Consider the following 25,276-nt stretch of genomic DNA (forward strand, 5'->3'; position numbering starts at 1 on the left):
AGACTGTGTTTTAAGGGGTCACACAACTGTAACAATGCCTTTTCCAGACAAACCATCAGCCTCTTTAAATGTTAATGTGTTTTAACAATTTTAATTTGGCTTATATTCCTTAGGATCCATCAGCCTGTTATATGTAATGTGTTTTCACAGATATTCGAAGTTGAAGTCAATCTTTTTAATACTTGAAGGTTTTTGTAAACTCTTTAGTTTCTGTATTGATATTAATGTGTTTTAAGTTTGTTTTAAGGTATAGATGCTTGATGACATAGATAGGTTGGTTCCCAGATCACATTATTGGCACTGTGTTTTAAGTATCTAGACTGTGTTTTAATAGGTCATAGCACTGTATATCTTTTGTAGATTGAAACAAAGTAATAATATAGCCACAAATTCACAAGGTTCAAGAGGTTCAAAGTTAACATATTTGTACTTGTTAAAGTCATTGAGATAACTGAACAAAACAAACTAACTGGGTTTTAAGAAAATCAGTGCGCAATACGTCAACAAACTACCGCTAACAAAGTTTTTTTTCGAGAACATGTCATTTTAAGCTAGTTATCCAATCTTGCAAGGATTGTGTCATAGGCTTTTGATTCTAGCCTCTTTTTTTCATCCGCCGACAACTTGTTATATTTAGCAACCTCGGCTTTAACAAAACCTCTGTACTCGTTTCCTTCACTTAGGAGCATCTTCGTAATGTACTTACGCCGGAGATCATCAATCTCTTTGCTCTGCTTGTATGAAATCTCACCCGCATCAGTGCACTCATTTGAGAATCCGCATTCCCAACCTTTTCCAGATACGCCCTTGTATGTTTCCATATGGCGCATCAGGAAGACGCCACAATCGATTACATTATTTTTTGTACGCCATGGCATTTCCAATCGTACCGGCTCAACCTTATCGATCACCCCGCCCGCCGGATGCCCATTTTTTTCCAAGTACACCGATAAAGCATCACGCTGCACGATAAACAGTTTAAATCAGCGCTTGTGTTTTAAGCTGAATGCATTAAAATGATCAACGTAATTAACAAAGAGATAAATTTAAAGTTCTGACTCAGTGTGTTTTAAGCTCTTAATACCGTTATTATGTATAGGCACAATACTGTAGTAAAGTAATAAAGTAATACACATGTAGAGGCACAATACAACGTAGAATTAAGTAACAGTGTGTTTTAATTTAATATTTATATGTTATTATGTTCTACACTGTGTTTTAAAGATTCACTAGTGCTGCTAACGTATCATTCATTTTATCAAGTGTGTTTTAGCACACTAAACTTATAATTATCATGAAGTGGGTTTTAACACATTAAGTAACAGTTTAAGTAACATTTTAATGTGTTTTAACACATTAAACTTATAATATCATCATTTAGAGTCATTTTATTATCACATGTGTTTTAACATCAAACCTTATTCATATATATTTTGTAAACATTTTTTTTGCAGTTTTTAATTTTTGTGTTTATAAAAAAATTGTAATCCAAATGACATGCATTTATATAACACAGGACTTTTGTATTTTATATATAGACGGGCGTACCAATTTTTCCGGCCTTTTTTTGTATTTCGCTTGCATTGAGACATCCTTAGCGCTGTTGTCCAAAACTTCTACCTTCATGTCCTTTAAATTAAAGCATACACAATAGAAATGAGCTTCGTGTAAGACTGGTACAAAGATGAGGGCATGTTCAGGTATCTTTTTGACATCAGCTGAAACTAAAACCGGTTCCATGTTGTCTCCGAACGTTTTTGCTCTTGATTTTGCATTTTTAATGTAGTCGTCTTCATTCTGCATTTCAAATTAATCGTGTTAAACAATATTACTAAAGTTGACAACTTAAATTGCAATTCCAATATGATCAGCCTTACCAACATATTGACTGAACAGAACAGGCGTGCGATGCTCCCCTTTAGCCTGAATTTTTCTTCGTAATTCAACAAATCCGCCCACGCGCTTATTACCAATATGTGCACCTCGATTCCCGGCAATAATGATTCGAGCGGAGATCTCATCACCGGCACTCCTTTCTTAGTTCTGAAGACAACATCCCTAATGTATACAAATGTGTTTTATTAAATGTTTTACAATTTATTCATCAGAATCAGTTTCAAACTGTTGTGAGTATATCGGTGCATTACTATTTTTTCGAATACAATATTAATGTGTTTTACCAAAACAGATGTGTTTTAACATACCACATTGAACCCCAGGCTGAAAACATGTATGAGCTGACGGAGAGCTCAGCGTTTTCAAGCTTTGCCTTAATCGACACTGCCCGCTTCACGTAAGGTGACCTTAGAGCATCGGTCAACTCTGTTTGTCTTTCCGGTCTTATTTTCGGCTTTCCAAGGTCCAGATCGTGTATTAGCCGCCCACGTCTAATTGTATATTCGTACTCTTCCTGTGTTTTCTGGGAGATTGGTGTGACGGCGAGTGCGGTCTTCTCCATTTCTTCAACCTGAGTCTTCTGTGCGGGCGGCTCAATTACTGCAAGCTGAGTCGTCTGCGTGGTTGTCTTGTCAACCGTCTTGCATATCTCTTCGGCCAATGAAGGTGTCCACTGCGACAACTGTGACATATCCAAATTCTCCTTATTTGCCTCTTTTTCCGGTGTTTTATCATCAGGAGTTTGTGGTTGTTCGGTTGTCGTACACGTTGATCCGACCTTTTTCAACTTATCTGTCCACAATTTGTGTACTTCTTTGATTTTTTCACTTTGGGGGTACAATTGGAAACCTTCTGTAAAAGTGTCGGTTATCCTTTTTACACATTCGTCGAATTGATTCAAGAAAACCTCCAACATTCCCGCATGTACCTGAATTACATCATACACACTTTATCATATTCTTATTTCTCCAATTATGCAACGTGTTTTTACCAGGTTATAATGTGTTTTCCCTATCAATATTTGTGGTTCTTTTTTAATTTCTTATGTTGTTTGTGTTTTACCTACCAGCAGTGTGTTTTATTAGCAAACAGAATATGTGTTTTAAATGATCAGGCTGTTAATACTTTAATGTGTTTTACCATTCGTAAAGTGGTTTACCAATCACATAAATGTGTGTTTTAACATTTAGCAGTGTGTTTTACTAATACCAAATATGGTTTAGCAGCAGTGTGTTTTAGCAATCACAAGGTGTATTAAATCAGCATTGGTGCTACTTCCAAACCCTGCACTATGTTTTTACCATTATTAAAAGTGTTTTACCTTTTTGGAAAATGTTATTTTCCAATCATTAGTTTGTTTTTTTATTATTAGTGTGTTTTTACCAAATAATTATTAAATCAGCATCAGTATTCTGTTTTTACCAAATAATTAGTGTGTTTTAATAATTCCAGTTTAAGTTTTTTGGTATTCTGAATGTGTTATTAGCAAACAGAATCTGTGTTTTAAATGATAAGGCTGTTAATACTTTAATGTGTTTTACCATTCGTAAAGTGGTTTACCAATAACATAAATGTGTGTTTTAACATTTAGCAGTGTGTTTTACTAATACCAAATATGGTTTTTAGGTAGTATGATTGTGTGGTTTAAGATGTTAAGTGTAAATAATTGGAAAATTAAAAGATTACCTCGTCGCTTTGTGTCGCTGGTGTCGATCCATATTGAGATGCCATAGATGAGCTAATTCCCGGCTGACTTTGTTGTGTTTGTCCCACTCGCCGGTTTCTCGGTAGTATCTTTCTATATCGGATGTATCTATAATAGGCACTCGTTCCTGGCCAGCTTCTTCATTCATGCAATCTGCGAAATCGGTTTGGAAACCCGCATTAACCGGTATTTCTTCTACAACACGCGCATTTTCCGGACCACTTTCATTTAAAATTTTCTTCTTCCCAGCCTCTCCGGCTTTCGGCAGCTTCTTTTCAGTCTGTTTTTTTTTCGGTGACGGTGAGACCGGAGGTTTACCATGTGCTTTACCGGCCGGCTTTACGAATGTTTTTTTCTTTTTTTCCGGAACACACTTGGTAATGTGTTTTTCAGCCTTCGGTTCATCTTTTTTCTTTGTTTTCATTACTTCTGCTTCGATGTCATCATCACTCTTTTTTGCAAATGGATACCTTTGTTCCGGTTGCAACTCGTACTCTTCCACTAAGATTTGATCTAATCTGACCGAGTCCAACTTTATGCTCACTGCCTCGATATCGTCATCATTGATATCTTCGATGAGATGCGCTGCTCTTTGTTCACCTTCTTTGTATATCTTCTGGTCACGTATCAACGCAGCCTGTAAAAAACCAAATAACGAAACTAACGTCAGATGTGTTTTAAAGGTTTGGTATACTCCAGGTTGTGTTACATCACCTATAATACTGTTTAACTATTCTTAGAATGTGTGTTGATGGTTTTTATATACATAATGGTCTTCAAAATAAGTTTTGAGTCTATCGGTGCATTTCTATTTTTTCGAATACAACATTAATGTGTTTTACCAAAACAGATGTGTTTTAAAGGTTTGGTATACTTCAGGTTGTGTTATATCACCTATAATACTGTTTAACTATTATTAGAATGTGTGTTGATGGTTTTTATATACATACTGTGTTTTACCAGAACAGATGTGTTTTTACCAAAACAGATGTGTTTTAAAGCACATTACTCTTTGTTTTATATTAGGAAATTACATATCTATTTAGAACATACCACTAGCAATGGCATTGGTCCAAGGAAGGGCTCCTTTGGTGTCCATGCTTCCACCGTTCGATCCAGACACCTGATCATGTACTCACACCAGTTAAAACTTTTGATATCCTTCCCTCGATGCAATGCTGGTAAAAACTTCATATTAATTGATGAATTCGTAGTTGTCTCTCCCAGAAGTGTGTTGTAGAACAACAAAAAGTTCAACACAAAGATCCGTCCGCTCGCTTGTTGCCCCTGCATGTATGTTTTGAACTGAACAGGCGTCAAGCGTGCAGGATCACTTTCGAATTGTGCTTTCCATTCTGCCACAACCTCGTGGAAATCAGCCCTTGCTCTCGCTACTTCCTTTATTTCTTCGTTCCCTCTCGGTACTCCGAACACATCGTGCACCAATTCCTCTGTTATTTGAATGTGGTGGCTACCGCAATTCAAGACCCGTGTTTTAGTGTCGTAATTATTTACCAACCACCAACTCAGAGTTGAGGGAATCGGACCCATTCGAAAGCTAAGTATTGACCCGAAACCTATGTTTCGGACAGCCCCCCGTTGATTTTCGTTCAAAGATTCCATTAACTCCCCCATGTGTTTAAGAGCCAATCGCATAGTTAGTTTCCCATCAGCAAGTGGTATGTAATTCTTTACCGGTTGTCGCTTCTTGTGTGTTTTAGAGTCTTTGATTGATGTAGCATATGCAGGGTTTTGTGTTTTTTCAACTACTTGTTGACCCGCACCTGACCTTGTTTTTTTCCAAGGTGGGTTGTCAAAATCATCATCAGAATCGTCTATTGTCGTACCTGACAAAACACCAATATACCAAGCCGGTCAGCAAGTCAGTCTTTTAAGTATCTGAAATTTAGTCCTTAATATTAACTTTACCGTGTGCTGCTTCTTTAATCGGCTTAACCGTTTGTACAGTCGCAGCTTTCTTTTCTTCCGGTATGATTCCAGCCTCTTTGTGCTTCCTCTTCTTACCGGTTTCGTTTCCCTTTTTGTTTGTGGCGGCTGATTTAAAGCCCATAAAATTTGTTAGTACTATGCTGTTGTGTTTTAACTCATTGAACATATGGTTTCACGTTCGTTCATTTAACTTACATATGGGAATTTCACTTTTTTCGTTTGGTTCCGACTGCAATACGACATTTTTATCCATTACGTTCGGAAAGAGATGTGCAATGTCAGACAGAAGGGTACCGGCAGGCGGTTGTTGTGTGGACGATACTTTGCTGTCTATTGTTTCTTTATGTTTTTTAACACGCTCAACTGTTTGTAACAAAAATTAACACAACTTATCAGACAGGTGGCCATATAAGTTACCCACCCCCCCCCCCACCTTTAACTGCCACAACTAACCGTACCCTGTAAAGGTGATCCTTCTTCTGTGTCCAATTCATCCAGTATTATTGGCTTGTCCGGTGGGTTTCCGGGTACCCTTGAAAGCCATTTTCCTTTTATTCTCTCACTTTTTCTCCGTTTGACTGAAAACACATCTTTATTATTTATAAAACACATTTCTACTGCCTTATCTAATAAATTAACCTTAAAACAAACATGTTCACCGTAAACTTATGACCAAAATGACCTTAAAACACATATGCTTTACACCCACATCTAATAAAAAACCCATTAACAAAAACAGTTTTTTGGACAACACATCATTACCCTAACAGTAAAACACAGCATGCTAATACATTACAATAAAACACATTTTGTTCAAAAAGTGTACATCAAACCTATTTTTAATACGAATAAAGCACTTACAGGCTGACAGTAAAACACATCTGCACTGTTCAAGTAAAAGGCTGACATTAAAACACATTTTCGGTACCCTAACCATTAACAAACACAGTTTATGGAGAACCCACCACACAACCTATCTATAAAACACATTATATTTACACCTATCCCATAACAGATGTATGTTCAAAAAAAGGTACATAAAACACATTTGTCCATTGAAACCATCTAACTACCTGTGTTTAAAACACATCATCGGAAACACACCCATAAAACACATTTGGGGCAAACTCATTAACACAGAGAATTGGTCTATACATAGTGTAAAACCTATATAAACATTCCATATCACACATAACCAACAACAAAAAAATCAAAACAAAAAAAAAAACACAGTCATCCCAAACAATCGTAAATCATACTCACCTTTTTTTACTCTAAAACACATACCTGAGGTTCTCGCTACTACAACTTTGCTCCCGGATAGTCTGTTTTCACTTTCACCCACTTTGATTTTGCTGGATTCCATCTTGTTTAAATCCTCTTTTTTTTTTTTGAATTTCTTACCTGCAAACATAAAACACTTCAATGTAGAGAACTATCGAACCCTAATCGCCTTCTAAAACACAGCAACCAATGTCCAATTGATCTTACGTATATAAAAGATTGAAAATCTCTTATCTTCATCCATGATTCTCGGTATTTTTGGTATGAATATTTTCTGACTTCTTCGAGGGTTTAGAGAGAGAAAGTGAGAGAGAGGGAAATTCGCGTGTATTAAGGAGATGTGATGTGTTGACGGTTATACTTGATTGTTTTAAAACACTGTTAAGACGATTTTGCCCCTCATCATTTAAAACATTCTATTAAATTTTATTGAATATTACAATCTTGCCATTGATTTGATCTCAACCATTAAACACACCAATCCAATGGACAAGATCGCTTCCTAGGCTTTCTAGGAAAAACACACTTTCCGTGCGAACCCTACTCTATATATATATATATATATATATATAGGGTAATGCTAGACAGAAAACCCTTATATTCTTAGGAAACTCTGGAAACTCAAAGCTCCCGACTTTTTTTTAAAAAAAAAAATAACACATGTAATATACATATTTTTAAGAGCTTTGGGCCAAAAAAAAAACAAAAATGCGCCGAGTACTTTTTTTTAAAAAAAAATAAACAAGTTTCAAAAACTTCATTGACTAACATGTGTTAGATAAAAAATGCTAAAAGTTGCTGAAATTACGGGGTTCTATATAAAACAAATAAGCAAAGTGATAACTGTAAAATACAAAACAATCTATATTCCCAATTAGGGCCGTTCAAATCGCTCGCCGCTCGTCGCTTGCTCGACGCTCGTTCGGAACTTGCTCGGAAAATGCTCGTTCGATTTGACGCTCGGTTGTAAACGAGCCGCTCTGCTCGGTTCGGTTTGTAAACGAGCCAAGCATGAGCAAATGTCCGCTCGGCTCGAATTATTATTTTAATTAGTATATATACACATAGACATATACATCTATAAACATGTATATACACAAATATAAATTATACATATATATACACACACATACACCTATATATATACACACACTTACACATACATATATACTTAAATATAAATTAAATTTATAGTTTTATATGTACCAATCTATTAGATTTTGATCAACTATATACAAATTTACAACTATATCTATACGTACTAGCTTAACCACGCCAATAAAAATTAAAATCAAAACTAAAAGTTAAACCCCAAACCGATAAACGATAGTCTGTTAATCGCCTCAATGTTTCATGTCGTTACCCTAAGTTGATCGTCTCCTGCTCTCAACGTAATTGTTCGTGCAATATGATCATCGCCTCGTCAGCCACAACATTGTTATTCATAAGAAAAATATTATGCCATGAAATGTGCATGTTTTTAAAGACATAAAAACTTGAGACCCAACATTGCCACTATCTCTCTCAGCAAATTTAAATTGGGCGACACGGTTGTCCAAATCGCTCGAACTTCGCTCGACGCTCGCTCGGAATTTTTACTGCTCGAAAAATGCTCGCTTGATTTAACGCTCGGTTTTAAATGAGCTGCTCCGCTCGGTTCGGTTTATAAACGAGCCAAGCACGAGCAAAGGTCCGCTCGGTTCGGCTCGGCTCGTGAACAGCCCTATTCCCAATTACATAATGAAATTAATCCCATAATATTTTTAATATTTAAAACACTTTTATATATATATTTTTTGTTTATTTCGTTAACAACCGCCTTGCAACAAGGGAAATTCAAACAAACACTACCACCTTTCACGTTTTATAAACTTGTCACATTTCTTTTTCACCGATCTTAAAGTTCCACCATGAGCCCTACACCATTTCATGCAAAACAACAAGACGACGATCAAAAGCCACCAAAGATCAACAAAGACCCCAATTTCATCCACCCTTCCCCCGCCGCCGGATCCTCCACGAACAATGCCCAACCACCACCACCACCACCTCCCCCACCACCCGTCATCATCTACACGCATTCGCCAAAAGTGATCCATACGCACCCACGCGATTTCAAGGCATTGGTTCAAAAACTCACCGGATACACCCCATCACCGGAGGACACACAACCAACCCAAGATCAAAGAGGAAATGAAGATCAAGGAAATATGGAGGATAATGAGTCATCCTCTGTGGTGACGGAAGAGCATGGCAGCCCGCAGGTGAATTCTTGTTTTGTTGATGGTGGCGTTGCCATTGCACCACCACCACCTTACAATGTGGCCAGATTTGATCCGTATTTTAATCCTACACCTGTTTTTCCAGCCAACACGACGAATTTCTTGTGCACACCAGCTCACAGGCTTCCGTTTTACAATCCTGATTCCCTGTTACTGAATCGAAATTCGTTTTCTTCCTCATCTTCGTCATTGCGTGTCAAATATCCAGATATTTGATGTACATTTCGAATTTATTCTTTTTAATGTAGGCTAAAATAACAACACCGATATTTGTTTGTTTGTTTGTTTGGGAATTCTTTTTAAGGAAATAAACAGTTCAGTTTTGGTTTGGTTTGGTTTGGTTTGGTTTGGTTTGGTTTATTGCAAAATCATCAACAGAAGTTATGTCACAATCATTTCATATATGGGCTCAAATAGCAGTAATCGGGTCGGGTTGAAAAGACCAAAAATCCCTATTAATAGAACTAGACTTGAGCTTTATCTGCTCAAAGAAGTGCCCCATGCGTAAGATTCGTTTACATCAGCAGATCTAGAGGGTCGGTATGTTGATGACTTAAATTGTCACCAATTAGTTAAGTAACAAAAGAAATTGTAAAACAAAATCTATGTCATGACCCCAAACGCCATTTTTGAAGGGATTATTGTTCAAGAGAACCGTAAAAAGTTTTACCGAGATCCATTTAAGAGCTAGATATCATCCCAATCTGAGAGTTCTTGTATCTGTTCGTCTGTCCAGCCGAATACATTTGTGTGACCTTCATTAAGCTGTCCAACATTCACTATAACATTTGCTTCTTTTAGGGTTTCTTTGTCTCTTGAAATCTGGGTATGGTTGTTGATTGTCGGTTGGTTGTCTCTTGCAATCTCCATGTTTGTGTATTTGTCAGTTGTGTTTGTGTAACTCATGGTTTCTTGTTCATTATTGGTATTGCTTCTTTTCATTCTACTTGTTATTCCTTCTGTTCGACGCTCAATATAAAACGCACTGCCCAACGTTGGCGTCACCAGCTCAGAATCCTCTGATTAAAGGTGTGTAGAGTTGTTAGATGTTGGATTAGATTTGATTATTTGAAATACCACAACTAAAGAAAGTAGAAGTGGAAATATGAGGGGGTTGAACGGGTTGTGTAACGGGCCAAACAAGTTTTGGGTAAGCGAGTTAAATTGATGAACTGGAATGACATCAACCCTAACATGGACAAACATAAAACACGACCCGTGTAACCATTTATCTAAACGAGTCAATCAGATTGTAAACGGGTTGGTGGATTAGCAGGTTGATCTTATAAAATTTTTACTTTTTATTCTAGTTGTAAGTTGACAGGTGAACCGAAACACTAACGTTTAATTATTTTCACCTTGTCCTTTTAACTGCTATTTTCTTCAACCCGTTAAGGATTACACACAACCCTTATCAACACATTTATAAGAAAGGGTGCCCAAATACCATAATGAGGAGTTATATCTATGGCTTCTTGAAATGTCTGTTTTTCTGAAGATCCACCATCCTTGTAGAATACCTGTAGGTAATATTATACATAAATAAGAAATGATATTTAAAGTTGTTAAAGATGGAAATTAACATAACTCATGACAGTTTTTATAGACAGTTTAAAATCGAGTTTAAATCATGGGAGTTTCAATAGGTAACTTTTAATCACATAATATCATAAATGGGTATGGGACCAGGTATAGAAGACAATTTCACAATCGGGTAAGCGACTAAGATTACCAGAACCTGACCCGTTGATCCCTACATGAGAACTGTAGAAAAGTTCGCATTAACCGTCCAAAACCCCTTTTCTTTCTCGATTTTATCATATCTATCACACATGACAAACACTTAAGATCCTATTTACATTGTAAAAATCATCTTCAGATTTTTTTTTTTTTTCAAAATAATTTTAAATATCATTCCACACGAAAAAGGGCAACATGGGAGTTCAGTGCTTAGTGCATAACAAACTATGTATATCACAACAAGCATTAGATGTCAGTGCGTTTAATCAAATTCTTTTACAGCCCAAAAAAATGCACTGAACTTACACTAAATTCTTCATATTTATATTACACAAATCACAGAGCAATAAACCTTATTTATCACAGCATAAAACAATTTTCAAAAACTTCAAGTAATCTAAACTATAAGATTGTACAATGCATGCTTGTTGTCACAGCAGTAAATCCATAGCATTAATCAAAGAAGGCACTTGAATAAAACTACAGAGAAAAGGATGTGTACCTTTACCAAATTCCTCTTCGTAATGTTAAGATAATAAGTTGATCGCGAAGGAGAAAATACAGAAACCTATATCACATAAAACTAGTATAAATTTAAAACTAGTACACATGTGAAGAAGATATCAATTGACAGAAATAACATACCTTGTGGAGTATAAGAACAGACCCTACACAAGTACCCTTTCTCAAGTCTCCCTCTGTAAGAACTTTGTGATGAATAGTACCAGAAACTGTACCTGTAGGATCCTAAAGCTTATACCAAACAAATAAGTAACTAAATAATAATTCAAAAGCTGACATACGAAATAGAACAAGTCCTTACTTTTAGCGTTACCGTCATATCACCAAGCCCATTAGGAGTACAGGACTTGATAACAGCAACAACCTGTAACATTACAAATATATTATATGACAGATTTACTACTAAAGAAAAACAAATCGTACTCATTTAAATTGCAATCCAACCATATTACACAACATTTTATACAACTGTTAGTGTGTTAGTCATATGAGCATTTTTCGTTGTCTTATCACACACCCACGTGTACTCTGCTTCAGTTGTCTTTCTCCGATTAACCCCATGCCACCAATCTAATATAGTGAACATGTATATTTGAGTTTACAGATTTTCTTAAGGGGTGATGCAATAATGAAAGAGGGCTATAAATGTTGATTCAATGATGTAAACACATCGATAATGCTTCCTAGATTTAAGGAAAAAAAAATACAACTGCTCAAATTCAAAGAAACTAGAAACGTGATATAAAGCGTTTGTATGTCAAGATTAAATTTCTTCAAATTCCAGGTGATTGATACCCCTAGTGAAACTTATACACTTAAACAAATCACTGATTTATCACACCTTCGCTACATAGGTTTTGGAAACACTATCTGATTTTCTCTACATTGGAATCTCCTTTCCTACAATTTTACTGTCAAAACTGTAAGGTACTGGTCAAAATCCAGACAATCAAATTTGACATTGACCAATATCTAAACTACAACAAGGTGCAGAACAACATCAATAAATCTGTCAAGTGCCTAATATTTGGTAATACTTTTGTTCAATATGTATGACTAAGAGATTATTCATCGTTCATCTGAAATAGACCTAACTCGTTTAATGCCCAATCAATTACAAATTGGTCCTTGCAAAACCCTAACTATTTTCAATAAATAAAAAAATTCACTCACTATGATCATCAAAATACCTGATCAAGTTTGCCATTTCTCTGACACTTGTTTATTTCACCCAAATTTGAAGCAGAACTGAACACACCTTCATCCAACAAAACGTACACACATAAATAAGCATCAAATCCTCAAATTTCAACAAGTACATCCATGGTTGTAAAATCTCCAGGCGCTAATCAGGCAGTGGGGTATCAGCGAGCGATTTATCAGGATAAACAGAAACTAATCGGATTGGAACTTTATATGTAGTTTTTCAAACTTATATAGTTTATATATGTTTTTTCATACTTATTAATCGGATTGGATTAATAAGTAGAGGTGAGCAATAACCAAACCTTTAACTGAAACCGAACCAAAATTTACTAACAAATGAATTAACTGAAAACCGATTAAATGAAAATCAAATTAACCTAAAATAAACGAACCGAAAACCAACAAAATAACCGAATAAACCGAACCAATGAAGGGAAAACTGAATGGTTAATAAAATAGATTAACCGATGACTTTGGTTTTTGTTTTGGTTAATGCTAATAACCGAATCAAACCGCGCACAACCCTGTAATTTTTCAAATACCTCAAAGATTTTTACCAATTTTGACCAAAATGTGAAAGAGATATTGACCGATTACTGATCTAAAGTCAGACTAGGTGAAATTTAATCGGTAAACTACTGACTAAGCGCCAATTAATCCCGATTTCTACAACACTGACTATATATCAATAGAAAAACAATATAATTCGAGTAACGGTTACTAGCAACTACCATCAGCATGAACAAATTCAACCGCAGAAAGCCACGGATTGCGCTTAAAATCCTCATCCTCCTCGGGATCTTCAACAACTTTCCGTATATACTCCTGTGTAGCCATCGGATTCACGCTGTCGCGAGATTTACGGAGCTTAGCGGCCTGAACTATTCCGGCAGGACCTGGAATTGTGCGAGATTGCGGTGGTGATTGCGATGACGATGGTGATTGAGGATGTTGTGCGGAAGCTAGGGTTAGGGTTTGAGGATGAGTGTTGACGGTTTGTGATGGCGACGGTGAGGAGTCTAGAGTTTGAGGTTGAGATGCGGTGGTGGTGGTGGTGGTGGCGCAACGGCGGAGGACGGTGAGAGGGTGGAGATCGGAGTCGTCTACGTCGAGGGATTCTTCCCAGGGCTCCATTTTTTCATGGTAGAGGCGGTGTGTGTACAATTTGTTAGGTTTTTTTATAAAAAGGCGGGAAAACCATGGGAGTTGAGTTTTACCAATTTTAATTATAAAAAAAAAAAAAAAATTGTTATAAATATTTAGAGTAAATTTCTATTTTGCTCCAAGTGGTTTAGTGGTTTTAACGCTTTTGCCCCAAACCTTTAAAAACGAACATTTTACTCCCTGATCTATACAACATATCTCTATTACACTCCCCGCCTCAAACGCCGTTCATTTCAAATGTTAAAAGACTGTCATGTGCCCCTCATGTGAGGGGCAAATCTGTCATTTCAGGTTTAATTTATTTATTTTTTAAACAAAACAAGATCTTCAAGAACAAATATCAAACAAAACCCATATATTCTTATTGTTTTCCCTTCAATTACACCTCTTGGATCTTCACAGGTGACAAATGATCTGTACACAACTGATCTTAGGCTTTCTTGAGGCATATATTATGTTTATATTACATGATAATTGGACTGATAAAGTCAGAAACTTTATATAAAAATAATGAAAAATCTCATTTGGGTTACATTTGTTTCTTAGTTTATCAACAAGTTTAAATCCAAAACAAGACAAATTCAAAGAATTTGTTTTAAATTCAAACAACCCAGATTCGTATCTTAACCTTCACCCCACGCAACAACACATCTCGCCGGACCTCCGCCCTCACAACCTTCTCCCCCATTACCGCCGTAAAATAATCCAGCAACGTCATCCCCATATCTACTTCACTCATATACAACATCCCAACTCGAACCATTGGAGCAAGAACAAGTTTATTCCTATACTCCATCTTCGTCGGAGAATCGGATTTGTTGGAGTACACCGGGTCAGAATGGGTTAACCAGTAATCCCGTGTCATCTTCTCCGATACCTTCAAGCAAAACATCAACATCTTCACCCAACTCAACTAATTGTGCACTCAGCTTCTCTACTTTACTCTACTCTGTTCTTGACCAAGACAAACAAGCAAATAACCGAGCTCTCCTTCACTCTCTTTCTGTGCTTCCTATCTTGCTTTCGCTTTTATTTTCTCAACAAACCACCACCAAACACCCACCACAACCAAAAAATTAGTCACAGAATTTACCCACCTCTCCACCGCCATCCCTCCTCCGCGTCGACGGCGACCTTGTAATAGTCCGGCGGCGGCTGAAACTTTGTGTTAGGGTTTGGTTCATCGTAAAATAGAGAAGACAGAGAGAGATGGGAAAGAGTGGCGGCTGAAAATTTAGAAGAAAGAAGATAGTAGAAGGAAGAAGATGAAGAAGATGTTGGAAGGAAGAAGAAGATGGGGGTAATTAGGGTTTTAAAATGGTTTATAAATATCTAGGTTGGTAAATGATAAATTTGCCCCTCACATGAAGGGCACATGACAGTCTTTTAACGTTGGAAATGAACGGCGTTTGAGGCGGAGAGTGTAATAGAGATAGGTTGGAGGAAAAGCGTTAAAACCACCAAACCACAGGGAGCAAAATAGAAGTTTACTCAAATATTTGATTATTGTTTTTGCTTTGGATACTGATAGTACGATATTGAAAATCAATAGTTACATGTATTTATTTTTATAATTTTCGGTTTTGATGATTTTTCATTTATATAACTTTGTCTGTGATGATAAGTGAATATCAAAACCGATCGATGCCGTACGAACAACATCGGTGACGGTACCGATGGTTTTCATTATTTTTGGTCGATGTAAAATGTGTGTTGATTTATATACCGACTACATGTATCGTATTAGTATTATAATAAACTAATTTGATACCCGTTGAATGTCGACGGTAACGTACTAGCCATAATGCACGGGCAATTACCCTTAGTTGAATGCTATTTGTAGATATTATTTAAATACTATTTTTTTAATATGTTTTATGTCCTAAATTGAATTGGTATTTTGTGTCAACATTTAAAACTTAAAAATTGATATAATATAATTAAGGATAGGGTGCGGGTCGGCTACAAAGTCAAAAATCTCTAAAAGTGTACAAAGTCATAAAACATCATGACTTTAACCATAAAACACACTCAAAACACGCAAATAATATTGTGAAAATTAGTAAAACACCATATTTTAATTTTAACATTCCATAAAAACTTCAAACACACTATTATAGACCTATGAATATAAAGCACAACATGATAATCAACATAAAACACAATAATGTTAGTCATTCGATAATAAGAGTCTGCCTTATCATCTAAAACCCAAAACACAAAACAAAACCCACATATGTGGTGTTTTACTAATCTTTATGATGTTATTTGTGGAATTTTAGTGTGTGTTATGAATAACATTATAGTGTTTTATAACTTTTTATACATTTTTTAAGAATTTTGAACTTTGTAGCCAACTCCTAAAAATATAATTAAAATGTACTTGTTTTAAAAATATTTAGATGAATTTACAGTATCTATAAAATATAAATATGGAATAAACACACTATTGAATCATCTAGTGGGATTTATAAAATATAAAAATCTGATCCAACCATTAACCAGGTTCAACTCTTGAAGTGGCCGATCACATAACCAACCAACCAAAATGAAGACGATTTAAAAGAACTCAATTAAACCACTTGTAAATTTTCCTCAGTCTAACTGATCGATTCTGTTAGGGGCTATTTGGCAACTTCTAAATAGTTAAGTGCTAAACCAGTAATAGGTCTGAACCATTAAGAGCCAGTATAATTCTTAACCGTTCAAAGGCAAATGTCTGACCAATTCAGATTATAGGTCTTAACCATTTAGACTCAGTATAATGCTTAACCATTAAGAGGCAAATGTCTGAGCCCTTCACACATCTGTTCGCGAAACAAACAGTCTAAACAATTAAGTGATGAACCAGTAAGAGGTATGAACCAAGTCTCATTAAGAGTTAAACAACCGGCTCCTTAGTTAATTTATAATGAGAAATGAAAACATGGGCTGACTAATGTTGGTGATGGGCTTGAGACATTGACTTGTATAATGAGAAATGAAAACATGGGCTGACTAATGTTGGGTGATGGGCTTGAGACATTGACTTGTTAGCACAAACCATTATATTATCTGAACTTCACTTCGGCCCAAATACATTTAACATTATTTCGACCCACAAATCCACAATAAGAAGAATATTTCGATCCAATAAATACGTAAGCCTGATGACAATTTTTTAAAACTTAAAAGCAAAGAGACCATCATTCTTTGACCAAATCTATTCGGTGTTCAATAAAAGATAATGATTGTCTTAAAGTTATATTTATTTAAGGTTTTGATGAAAAATATAATTATTTTTAGTTTAATATTTTGTGACAAGGATGAAATAATCTGAGTGTCATGTGTATTTCATGAGCATGTCTACAACTATAAGGAAAAACTATCACAACTTACGTATTCTACCAACCCTCTATTATTCAACGACAAAATCAAATTAAAGGATAACCGAACGTGCATTTGACGTATTTAAATAAAAAAAATTGTTGTGATTAGTCAAATGGACCGTGTGACATGCTTATCACTTTAGAAAGGGTTTTAGGACTATGAGTTGTAGAGGAGATTGGGTTGGAGGCATTGGTCGATATGTGGTGAGAGTGAAATCCACAAGCTAATATTTAAAAAGTAGGAGTGTGATGGGGCGTGACTTAGCTGGGTGTGGCCAGCCATGTGGAATTTTTTTGTTTAAACTATTTAAAATTTCATTTAATAAAAAACACACTAATTAAAATAGAAGATTACATAGAATATTTAAAAAAAAAACTATAAACAAAATTAAAAAAAATTACATAAAATTAAAAAAAATAAAATAAAAAACTACATAAAAGTTACTCCATGGAAACAAATTGGTGGGTATTTATATTGGTAGAAGAAGCAGAGAAGTGGTTAAAATTGTAAACAAATTGGTGGGTATTTATATTGGTTTAATATGTAAATATTTTTTTAAACTAGTCGTTTGACAACGGCTACTTTCAACCAGACAACCAAAGCCGGCCATGTCACCCACCCCACCCCCCACCCCCCGCCCCACGCCAGGCACAATCACCACACCAAGCGGGCAACACCATGTCCAAAGCTTAGCCGATGTTGTTTAGCCAGCGTTAAACCCAATCTGCCACCCCAACCACGCCCCACATCCCATACCAATTTTAGTGATTTTCATATAACATATGCTACATAGTGCCATGTGTCATGAGATAGTCTCATAGCCAGCTAGGTAAATAGGACGTTAGATTAACCATCTAAAATAAGAAAATTGATTAGACTCCTCTCAAGGTTATCTAAACATGTTTATGAAGTAATTATGTCGAGGTCGGGTTGGGCTGCGTTTGAAGTTGGACTAGTGTTATACTTATGTGCTTTAGAATTGCACCTTGGGTTTGTTTATCTAGTTCTAGGGTTTGTTTCAACACATATAAGAAGGTAAAATGCAGGGGAGGCTCTCGGGGTGGGCATGGAAGACAACCGGTCAGGACGTGATATTTCAAAGGGTACGTTATTTATAAAAAAACCCGATATGTATATGTAAAAAGAATTAATAGAGTATACTCATACAAATACCAACATAGACGCACTTACAAAACTATTCTTATGTTTTAGATTAGTTATTCGTCTATTAGCATTAGGTTTAGACCTTTAGTGGGTCCAATACCCAATTTCGTTAAGGTCTAGGGCACATTTTTTCGAGCTCGAACATGGTACACGAATTCTCAGAGCCGATATTGGTAAAAGGTGTATATCACATTCATACCCATGCTCTATATCGCACGGGTTTAGCTTCGCATTGCAGGCAAACTCCTCATTTTCAAAAAGTAGTTGACTTTGTGAAATAGTAACCAAGTTTTTCATTTCTACATAATTCATTTACTCTTTTTATTTTTCTAAACTCACTTAAGTTTGATTTACACTTGGATCAGAATCGAATCTTCAATTGAAGTTAAATTATTATAAACGCTAAACAAAAGTAATGTAGTTAAAACATGAAGGAAAATAAATGACTAAAACATTGTTGACTTTAAAAAGTTGCAACCAATTGATGGAGTTAAATAACGGCTTAAAAGTATTGCAAATTAAATCGATGGCTACTTTCGTGATTGAAGGAAAATAATTCCTAGCCGCAATGTCGGCTGGAGAGTGGAGAGTTTAAACAAACCTTTTTGTTATTTGAATACGTTATTCGAAATCAGGTTTTGACTGTTGAATTTTTTTTTTAACAGCAGACATAAAATTTTATTAAAAAAATACTAGCAAGACGCTAGTCCTTAAACTTACAAAGTTCCATAACCAAATTTACATTCTATCTATTACACCAAATCAAATAGTTAATCAAATATGTTAAAACTACTTCAATTCTCCCATGTCATAGTTGTTTCTTTTGATCGAGCTTTGACCCACAAGAAGCGAGAGCTTTGATTTCCTCCAGAACTTTGATAACCGATGGCTGAGTGCTTTATTACGCGCTTTCCAGATACACCAAACCGTGACAAGACAAATGGCATTTAGTTTAACGGAATACTAAATTCGGTTTTCGAGAGGAGTCAAATCTTTGAATTTCGCACCTAACCGACCAAATTACTTGAATTAAAATTATAGAATTTTTATTTTTTTATAAGAAAACACATAGTTCGGATTTGTTTAAACTTACAAAGTTCCATAACCAAATTTACATTCTATCTATTACACCAAACCAAATAGTTAATCAAATATGTTAAAACTACTTCAATTCTCCCATGTCATAGTTGTTTCTTTTGATCGAGCTTTGACCCACAAGAAGCGAGAGCTTTGATTTCCTCCAGAACTTTGATAACCGATGGCTGAGTGCTTTATTACGCGCTTTCCAGATACACCAAACCGTGACAAGACAAATGGCATTTAGTTTAACGGAATACTAAATTCGGTTTTCGAGAGGAGTCAAATCTTTGAATTTCGCACCTAACCGACCAAATTACTTGAATTAAAATTATATAATTTTTATTTTTTTATAAGAAAACACATAGTTCGGATTTGTTTATTATATATACTAGGTTAGAACCCCGTGTATTACACGGGTTGAATACACGTAATTTTATATAGTAAGTATAAAAAAGTTACAGCTTTAGAAAACCCGTGTATTGCACGGATTGAATAAATATGGGTATTATACATGTTGAATAAATATAATGTAATCGCATAACACATACATTCGTTAAGATATGTTTTTAAAAAATGAATTTCAATGTACTATTTACTTATTATAACATTCTGCTTTGTTTTTTTATTTATTATTAGGCTAGACACTTGTGTATTACACGTGGTATAACATTTTACTTTGTCCGTTTTTAGTTATTAGGTTACAAACTTATGTATTACATGTGGTTAGATCAAAGTTGGAACATAAGATATAAGTGGAAAAATAAAATAAAAGGCTATTAATTAATGGAAAAAATTAAAGAAATGATTAAGAAAAATATATTAAATAAATAAATAAATAAAAGATAAACTGAAAATTATGATTTAATAATATATTATATCATAAGAGAATTAGCGGCATAACTATGATTTAACATTATTATTTATTGAAAATAACATAAATATTATTGTTAGATATAATCTAAATGTTGTGTATATAATCTAAATGTTGTGTATAGCCTTTTGCCCGTTTGGGTCGGAGGTGTGTTTTTTAATGAAGTTATCTTTTCAAAAAAAAAAAAAAAAGATATAATCTAATATACATTAGTTATAGAAAAATAGATTATCTAATATTATATATAGAAAAAACTTAAAGTACTTATATATACAATTTTATCTATACATATTTTTGTTTATAACCATACATGTGTCCATAGTCATAATTATGTTGTGATACATATTTTCTAATAACATACTTACATATTATCAGATATAATCTAAATATTCTTTAGTAAAGTAAAATTGATACCTATCATATTGTTTGAATTTGAAAAAAAAAAGTTGGGATAAATGAAGAGAAATAATATTAATTTATTACTTAATTAGTATAAGATAAGTATGAAAAATGCGGGAAACAGAAAATTAAAAGGCTCTAATGAATGACATGTGTCACACATTGGTTTCTTTTATTATATGTATAGATTTGTCTGACTTTTTAAAAATTATATATTATTTATTATATTTATTTATTTGTGCATACATATGATATTCTTTGTTATGGATACACTATGTATATTGTTGTGTATATATACATATGCATATTACGAATTTACATACATGTGATTTGTTTCGTTTTCACTAATTTCATAATTTTTATATTAATCTACTCGTGTGCATACATAATATAATATTTGTTGTTAATATACACATATGTAACAATTTCTAAATATAATACACATATGTATAAAAGTCTGTATACATGTGTATAAACTAACAGTTGTGTATCTTGTATAAACTGATAGTTAGCGAGACTGTACACTTGTGTATAAACTAACAGTTGTGTATCTTGTATACACTGATAGTTAGTGAGAATGTACACATGTGTATCAACTAACATCTGTGTATCTTATATAAATTGATACTAGCGAGACTGTACACATGTGTATACACTAACAACTGTGTAACTTGTATAAACGGAAATTAGCGAGATTTTTGGGATTTTGCTTATATTGTTTAACATATGCAATTTACAAATGATGAAAATACCCTTCTGTCAATTATTTTAAAGGGAAGTTATAACATTATTGAAGGGGTATGGTCCCAGATCTCGCATCAGCACGACCGCGAGTGACCATTACCCTTATCAAAACCCCCACTAGCTAATAACTTACCTGTGTCCGTGCGGGAACGCGCGAACACAGTGGTTGAATCCAATCTGCCCAATGATGGAGGAGGACTTACCTGGAATATGAGAACGGTATAGTAATGCGGCATGGCACCGCATCTGGTGTATGAAAACGGAAGTACTCACAGCGATGCGGCCTAGCACCGTATCCAGTGAACACTTCTATCAATACAAGGGAGCTGGATAACAGCAACAGTCACCACAGGCGACGATGCAGCTTGGCACCGCATCTCGCGTATTTCTTGATCAAAAGAATGAGACGCGGGAACATCTAGAGTTACCGCAAGCAGCGATGCGGCCCGCACCGCATCCTGTACACTCAGCAAGTGGGACTGACACTGCAGAGCAAGTAGCACCAATGGCAGCCGCCTGTCAGGTCTACGTAAGCGACAAGCTGATGTGGCTTCACCTCCACAACCGACAGGCCTGACACACCTGCAAAGGTGCAGCATGTCGTCAGTCTATCCATCCACCTCCTCCTTCACTCCTCGGCTATAAATACCAACCCTAAACCAGGTTTGAGGTATCTCTTCACAACTCTCTCACTACTACTACTATCATACTTTGCTTCCCAAGCAGACTACTGATTCTCACGCCGGATAGTGGTAACAAGGAGCACCCCCCACCCCATCCTCCTTGTTACGAGTCACGGTTTATTTCCTTGTGCAGGAGATCAACCAGCGGACGACCTAGCCAGCGATCCTCGAGAGGAAGGGATTAACCCTTCTTGACGAGACCAGTGTGTTAACCCTGCCCGGTTAACCATTGTTTCATCATTGGCGCCCACCGCTACTCTTAAGCACTTTTGTACCATCTCTCTCCCTCTCAAAAGATCATGTCTGACCGTCTGAATAACACTGCTAGGGATAACCTAAACCCCACCAACTCAGGGCCTGCGAGGATCACTCCTCCAATCCCAAATCCTGTCCACATTGGCACATCAACGCAAGGGGGCGCGTCCCTTACGTTTAGACACGATCTCTCACAGTACGCATCTGTGATCCCTCCAGACATGAATCCTCATGCCTGGTATGACCAGTAGGCAGCCCTGCTGGCCGCAACATACAATCAAGCTTATGCGGATGCACAAATACAAGCTGGGCCTACCCCGGCATCGCATACCCCTGCGGGTCGTATGTTACAATATGACGGCAGGGTTCCTTCACGCCCAGCCTCTTGAAGCAGGCAGGAGGACCGCGGATCCTCTTACTGTGAGGTCCGCACAATTGATGAGGACGACTCCTCATATAGGTCTCGCGCCAGAGGCCCAATACATAGCCGCTTGGGCCCTCAAGGCGATAACCGGCGGCAATCCACAGCCCACCACGGCTCCGGCATCCAAAGCCGGCTAGGACCGCAGTCCCATCACGAAGGATATGGCCGTACCGACCCAGACGACCGTACATATTGCGGGGAATCTCATGCCACTAGTAGCAGACCGGGAGGACGCAACTATTCTCCTCCCACTCATCCCCGAAACACATACCTCCGCGCTGCAAAGCGCCCCGAGAGCCGACCCTACAGGCCAAAGGCTGCGGCAGAAAACTCCAAATTTGCCCCAAAAATAGCCCACGCCCATGTTACCACCACAAAATTCCCATTTAACATAGGGAAATACAACGGTTCGTCCGACCCGGACGATCACATGAACATTTTCATGGGTGCGGGGTGCAACGGCCAATAGGACGAGCCCACCTGGTGTCATTTTTCCCCCAGACCCTCAAAGGTCTGGCCAGGGCTTGGTTCGATTCTTTGCCAGTAGGATCATTGGCCTCATTTGAGGACTTGCATGCAAAGTTCCTCGCGCATTTCAGCCAGCAGCGATGTCACGAACGTGATTCGATGGACGTCATGAATATCTGGCGCAGGGACGACGAATCTCTTGAAGCGTTCGTCGTCCGATACAACAAAGAATGCCTGGAGATAGGCGACGTGGCAGACCAAATGGCACGTAACCACTTCATCAAAGCTGTCAGAGACGAACAGATGGTTATGACCATCTCCGGCAAGGAGGGCCTGCCAAAGAAATGTGAAGATGTCATGGCTGCGGTCAAGACATACGCCCAGACTCAGCGGTCCCTTAAACCGCACCTCGCAAAGGCACAGCCCCAAGCGGAAGGTCAAACCTCCCCTACGAGCCCAAGCGCAACAATAAGCGCAACCGGGACACAGGGAATCGCGGCAGCGATCCCAAACCATATTTCTCGCATACCAACCAGTTTGACGCAAGGGCAACAATTAACGCCCAACGGGACAACCGGGCGTCAAAGAAAGAATCTCGGGAGCGCAACTGGACCGAGATCACCAAGTCGCCAAGCGAAGTCCTTCTTACGGACGCGCAGTACCTGCGACCGGCCCAACCAATGAAGTCCAAGAAAAATCAAGATCTCACTCTCTATTGTGAGTATCACAAGGACCAGGGCCATACAACAAACAACTGCATCAGTCTCCGACTGGAGATTGAGCGAGCCCTAAAGGAGGGGAAGCTGCAACACTTGTTGCCTGCTGGGCAAAAAGCCACCAAACGCATCACCCCCCATGGCGAGGGCACCTCCTCAGGGAAGAGGACCATGTATGTGGCCTCAACCCATATGATCAACGGAGGCAAAGGAAGGCCGCGCAAGGCGGCGAGAAGACCGGACAATGACTGGAAAGACGAGCAAGTCGTTTTCCCAAAAGTCCGAGGCGGTCTGCGCGACAGGCGTGCCGTCGTTATTACAGGCCAACTAGCTCATTACTGCACCGAGCGATTATTCATCGACCCGGGCAGTACTTCTGATATCATATACGAGCAGTGCTTCAACCAGTTCGATCAGGAAGACAAAGATCGGTTGCATGCAGTGGATTACCCGTTGGCCGGGTTCGCAGGGGAAACTGTCTTTCCCCTTGGCCAAATTACTTTTCCTGTGCACCTCACCAGCGGAAGGCACACACGAACAGAAGAGGTAAACTTCATGGTTTTACCTCATACTTCCAAATATGACGTGCTCCTTGGGAGAGAATCCCAAGGTGACTTCAACATGATTACGTCCGTACCCCATTCTGCAATCGGTTTCCTAACCAAAACAGGGGTCGCGATAATCTATGCACGCAGGGAAGTTATGACGTCGGATGAACTGCGTCCGACCAAGATAGCAAGGCCGACCCCCAACAACCAACCAGAAAAATGGGTCCTCAACGCAAGATACCCAGAACAAAAGGTCACGTTGGGCCACGCCTTGTCCCCCAACACCAAAGCGCACCTGAAACAGCTTCTCTTCAGGAATCAAGATATTTTTGCGTGGGCACCCGCAGACATGACTGGGTCCCACGCGAAATCGCGCAACATTTTTTGAATACCTTGCCAGGTATCAAGCCGGTGATCCAAGGCCAACGCCATCTTGGATCCGCAAAAAACCAGGCGATGCATGAGCAGGTCGAAGAACTGCTCTCCGCAGGCATCCTGCGGGAAGTCAAGTACCAGACTTGGTTGTCCAACCCAGTCATGGTAGAAAAACCATCCGGGGGCTGGCGCATGTGCATCGATTATAAAGACCTCAACAAAGCCTGTCCCAAGGATTGTTACGCACTTCCAGAAATCGACGAAAAGGTCGATAACCTCGCACCATTTCGATGGAAGTGCTTCCTCGATTGTTACAAAGGCTACCACCAGGTACATATGGCAATTGAGGATGAAGACAAAACGGCATTCCGCACCCCTACCGGAAATTACTGCTATACAAAAATGCCGTTTGGGTTGCGCAACGCGGGCGC

General features: G+C 37.5%; 3 protein-coding genes across 3 annotated transcripts; 1 reads left to right on the forward strand and 2 right to left on the reverse strand.

The window, feature by feature from the left end:
- Positions 1-518: 518 nt before the first annotated feature.
- Positions 519-3,659, reverse strand: LOC118486313. Its single transcript, XM_035982664.1, has 5 exons — positions 3,583-3,659; positions 2,205-2,824; positions 1,878-2,058; positions 1,549-1,797; positions 519-962 (listed from the first exon to the last, which is right to left on the reverse strand). Exons 1-5 carry the CDS (start codon positions 3,625-3,627, stop codon positions 552-554), a joined length of 1,506 nt encoding a protein of 501 aa, XP_035838557.1. The 5' UTR covers positions 3,628-3,659; the 3' UTR covers positions 519-551.
- Positions 3,660-8,745: 5,086 nt separating this feature from the next.
- Positions 8,746-9,445, forward strand: LOC110905414 (VQ motif-containing protein 20-like). The gene has a single exon (XM_022151181.2). The coding sequence runs from the start codon at positions 8,746-8,748 to the stop codon at positions 9,331-9,333; it is 588 nt and encodes a 195-aa protein (XP_022006873.1). The 3' UTR covers positions 9,334-9,445.
- Positions 9,446-9,545: 100 nt separating this feature from the next.
- Positions 9,546-13,764, reverse strand: LOC110908285 (homologous recombination OB-fold protein). Its single transcript, XM_022153197.2, has 7 exons — positions 13,317-13,764; positions 12,570-12,637; positions 11,681-11,743; positions 11,503-11,604; positions 11,360-11,425; positions 10,565-10,637; positions 9,546-10,136 (listed from the first exon to the last, which is right to left on the reverse strand). The coding sequence occupies exons 1-7, from the start codon at positions 13,717-13,719 to the stop codon at positions 9,805-9,807; spliced, it is 1,107 nt and encodes a 368-aa protein (XP_022008889.1). The 5' UTR covers positions 13,720-13,764; the 3' UTR covers positions 9,546-9,804.
- Positions 13,765-25,276: the final 11,512 nt, after the last annotated feature.

Source organism: Helianthus annuus, chromosome 14, assembly GCF_002127325.2.
Source record: "Helianthus annuus cultivar XRQ/B chromosome 14, HanXRQr2.0-SUNRISE, whole genome shotgun sequence".
NCBI lineage: Eukaryota > Viridiplantae > Streptophyta > Magnoliopsida > Asterales > Asteraceae > Helianthus > Helianthus annuus.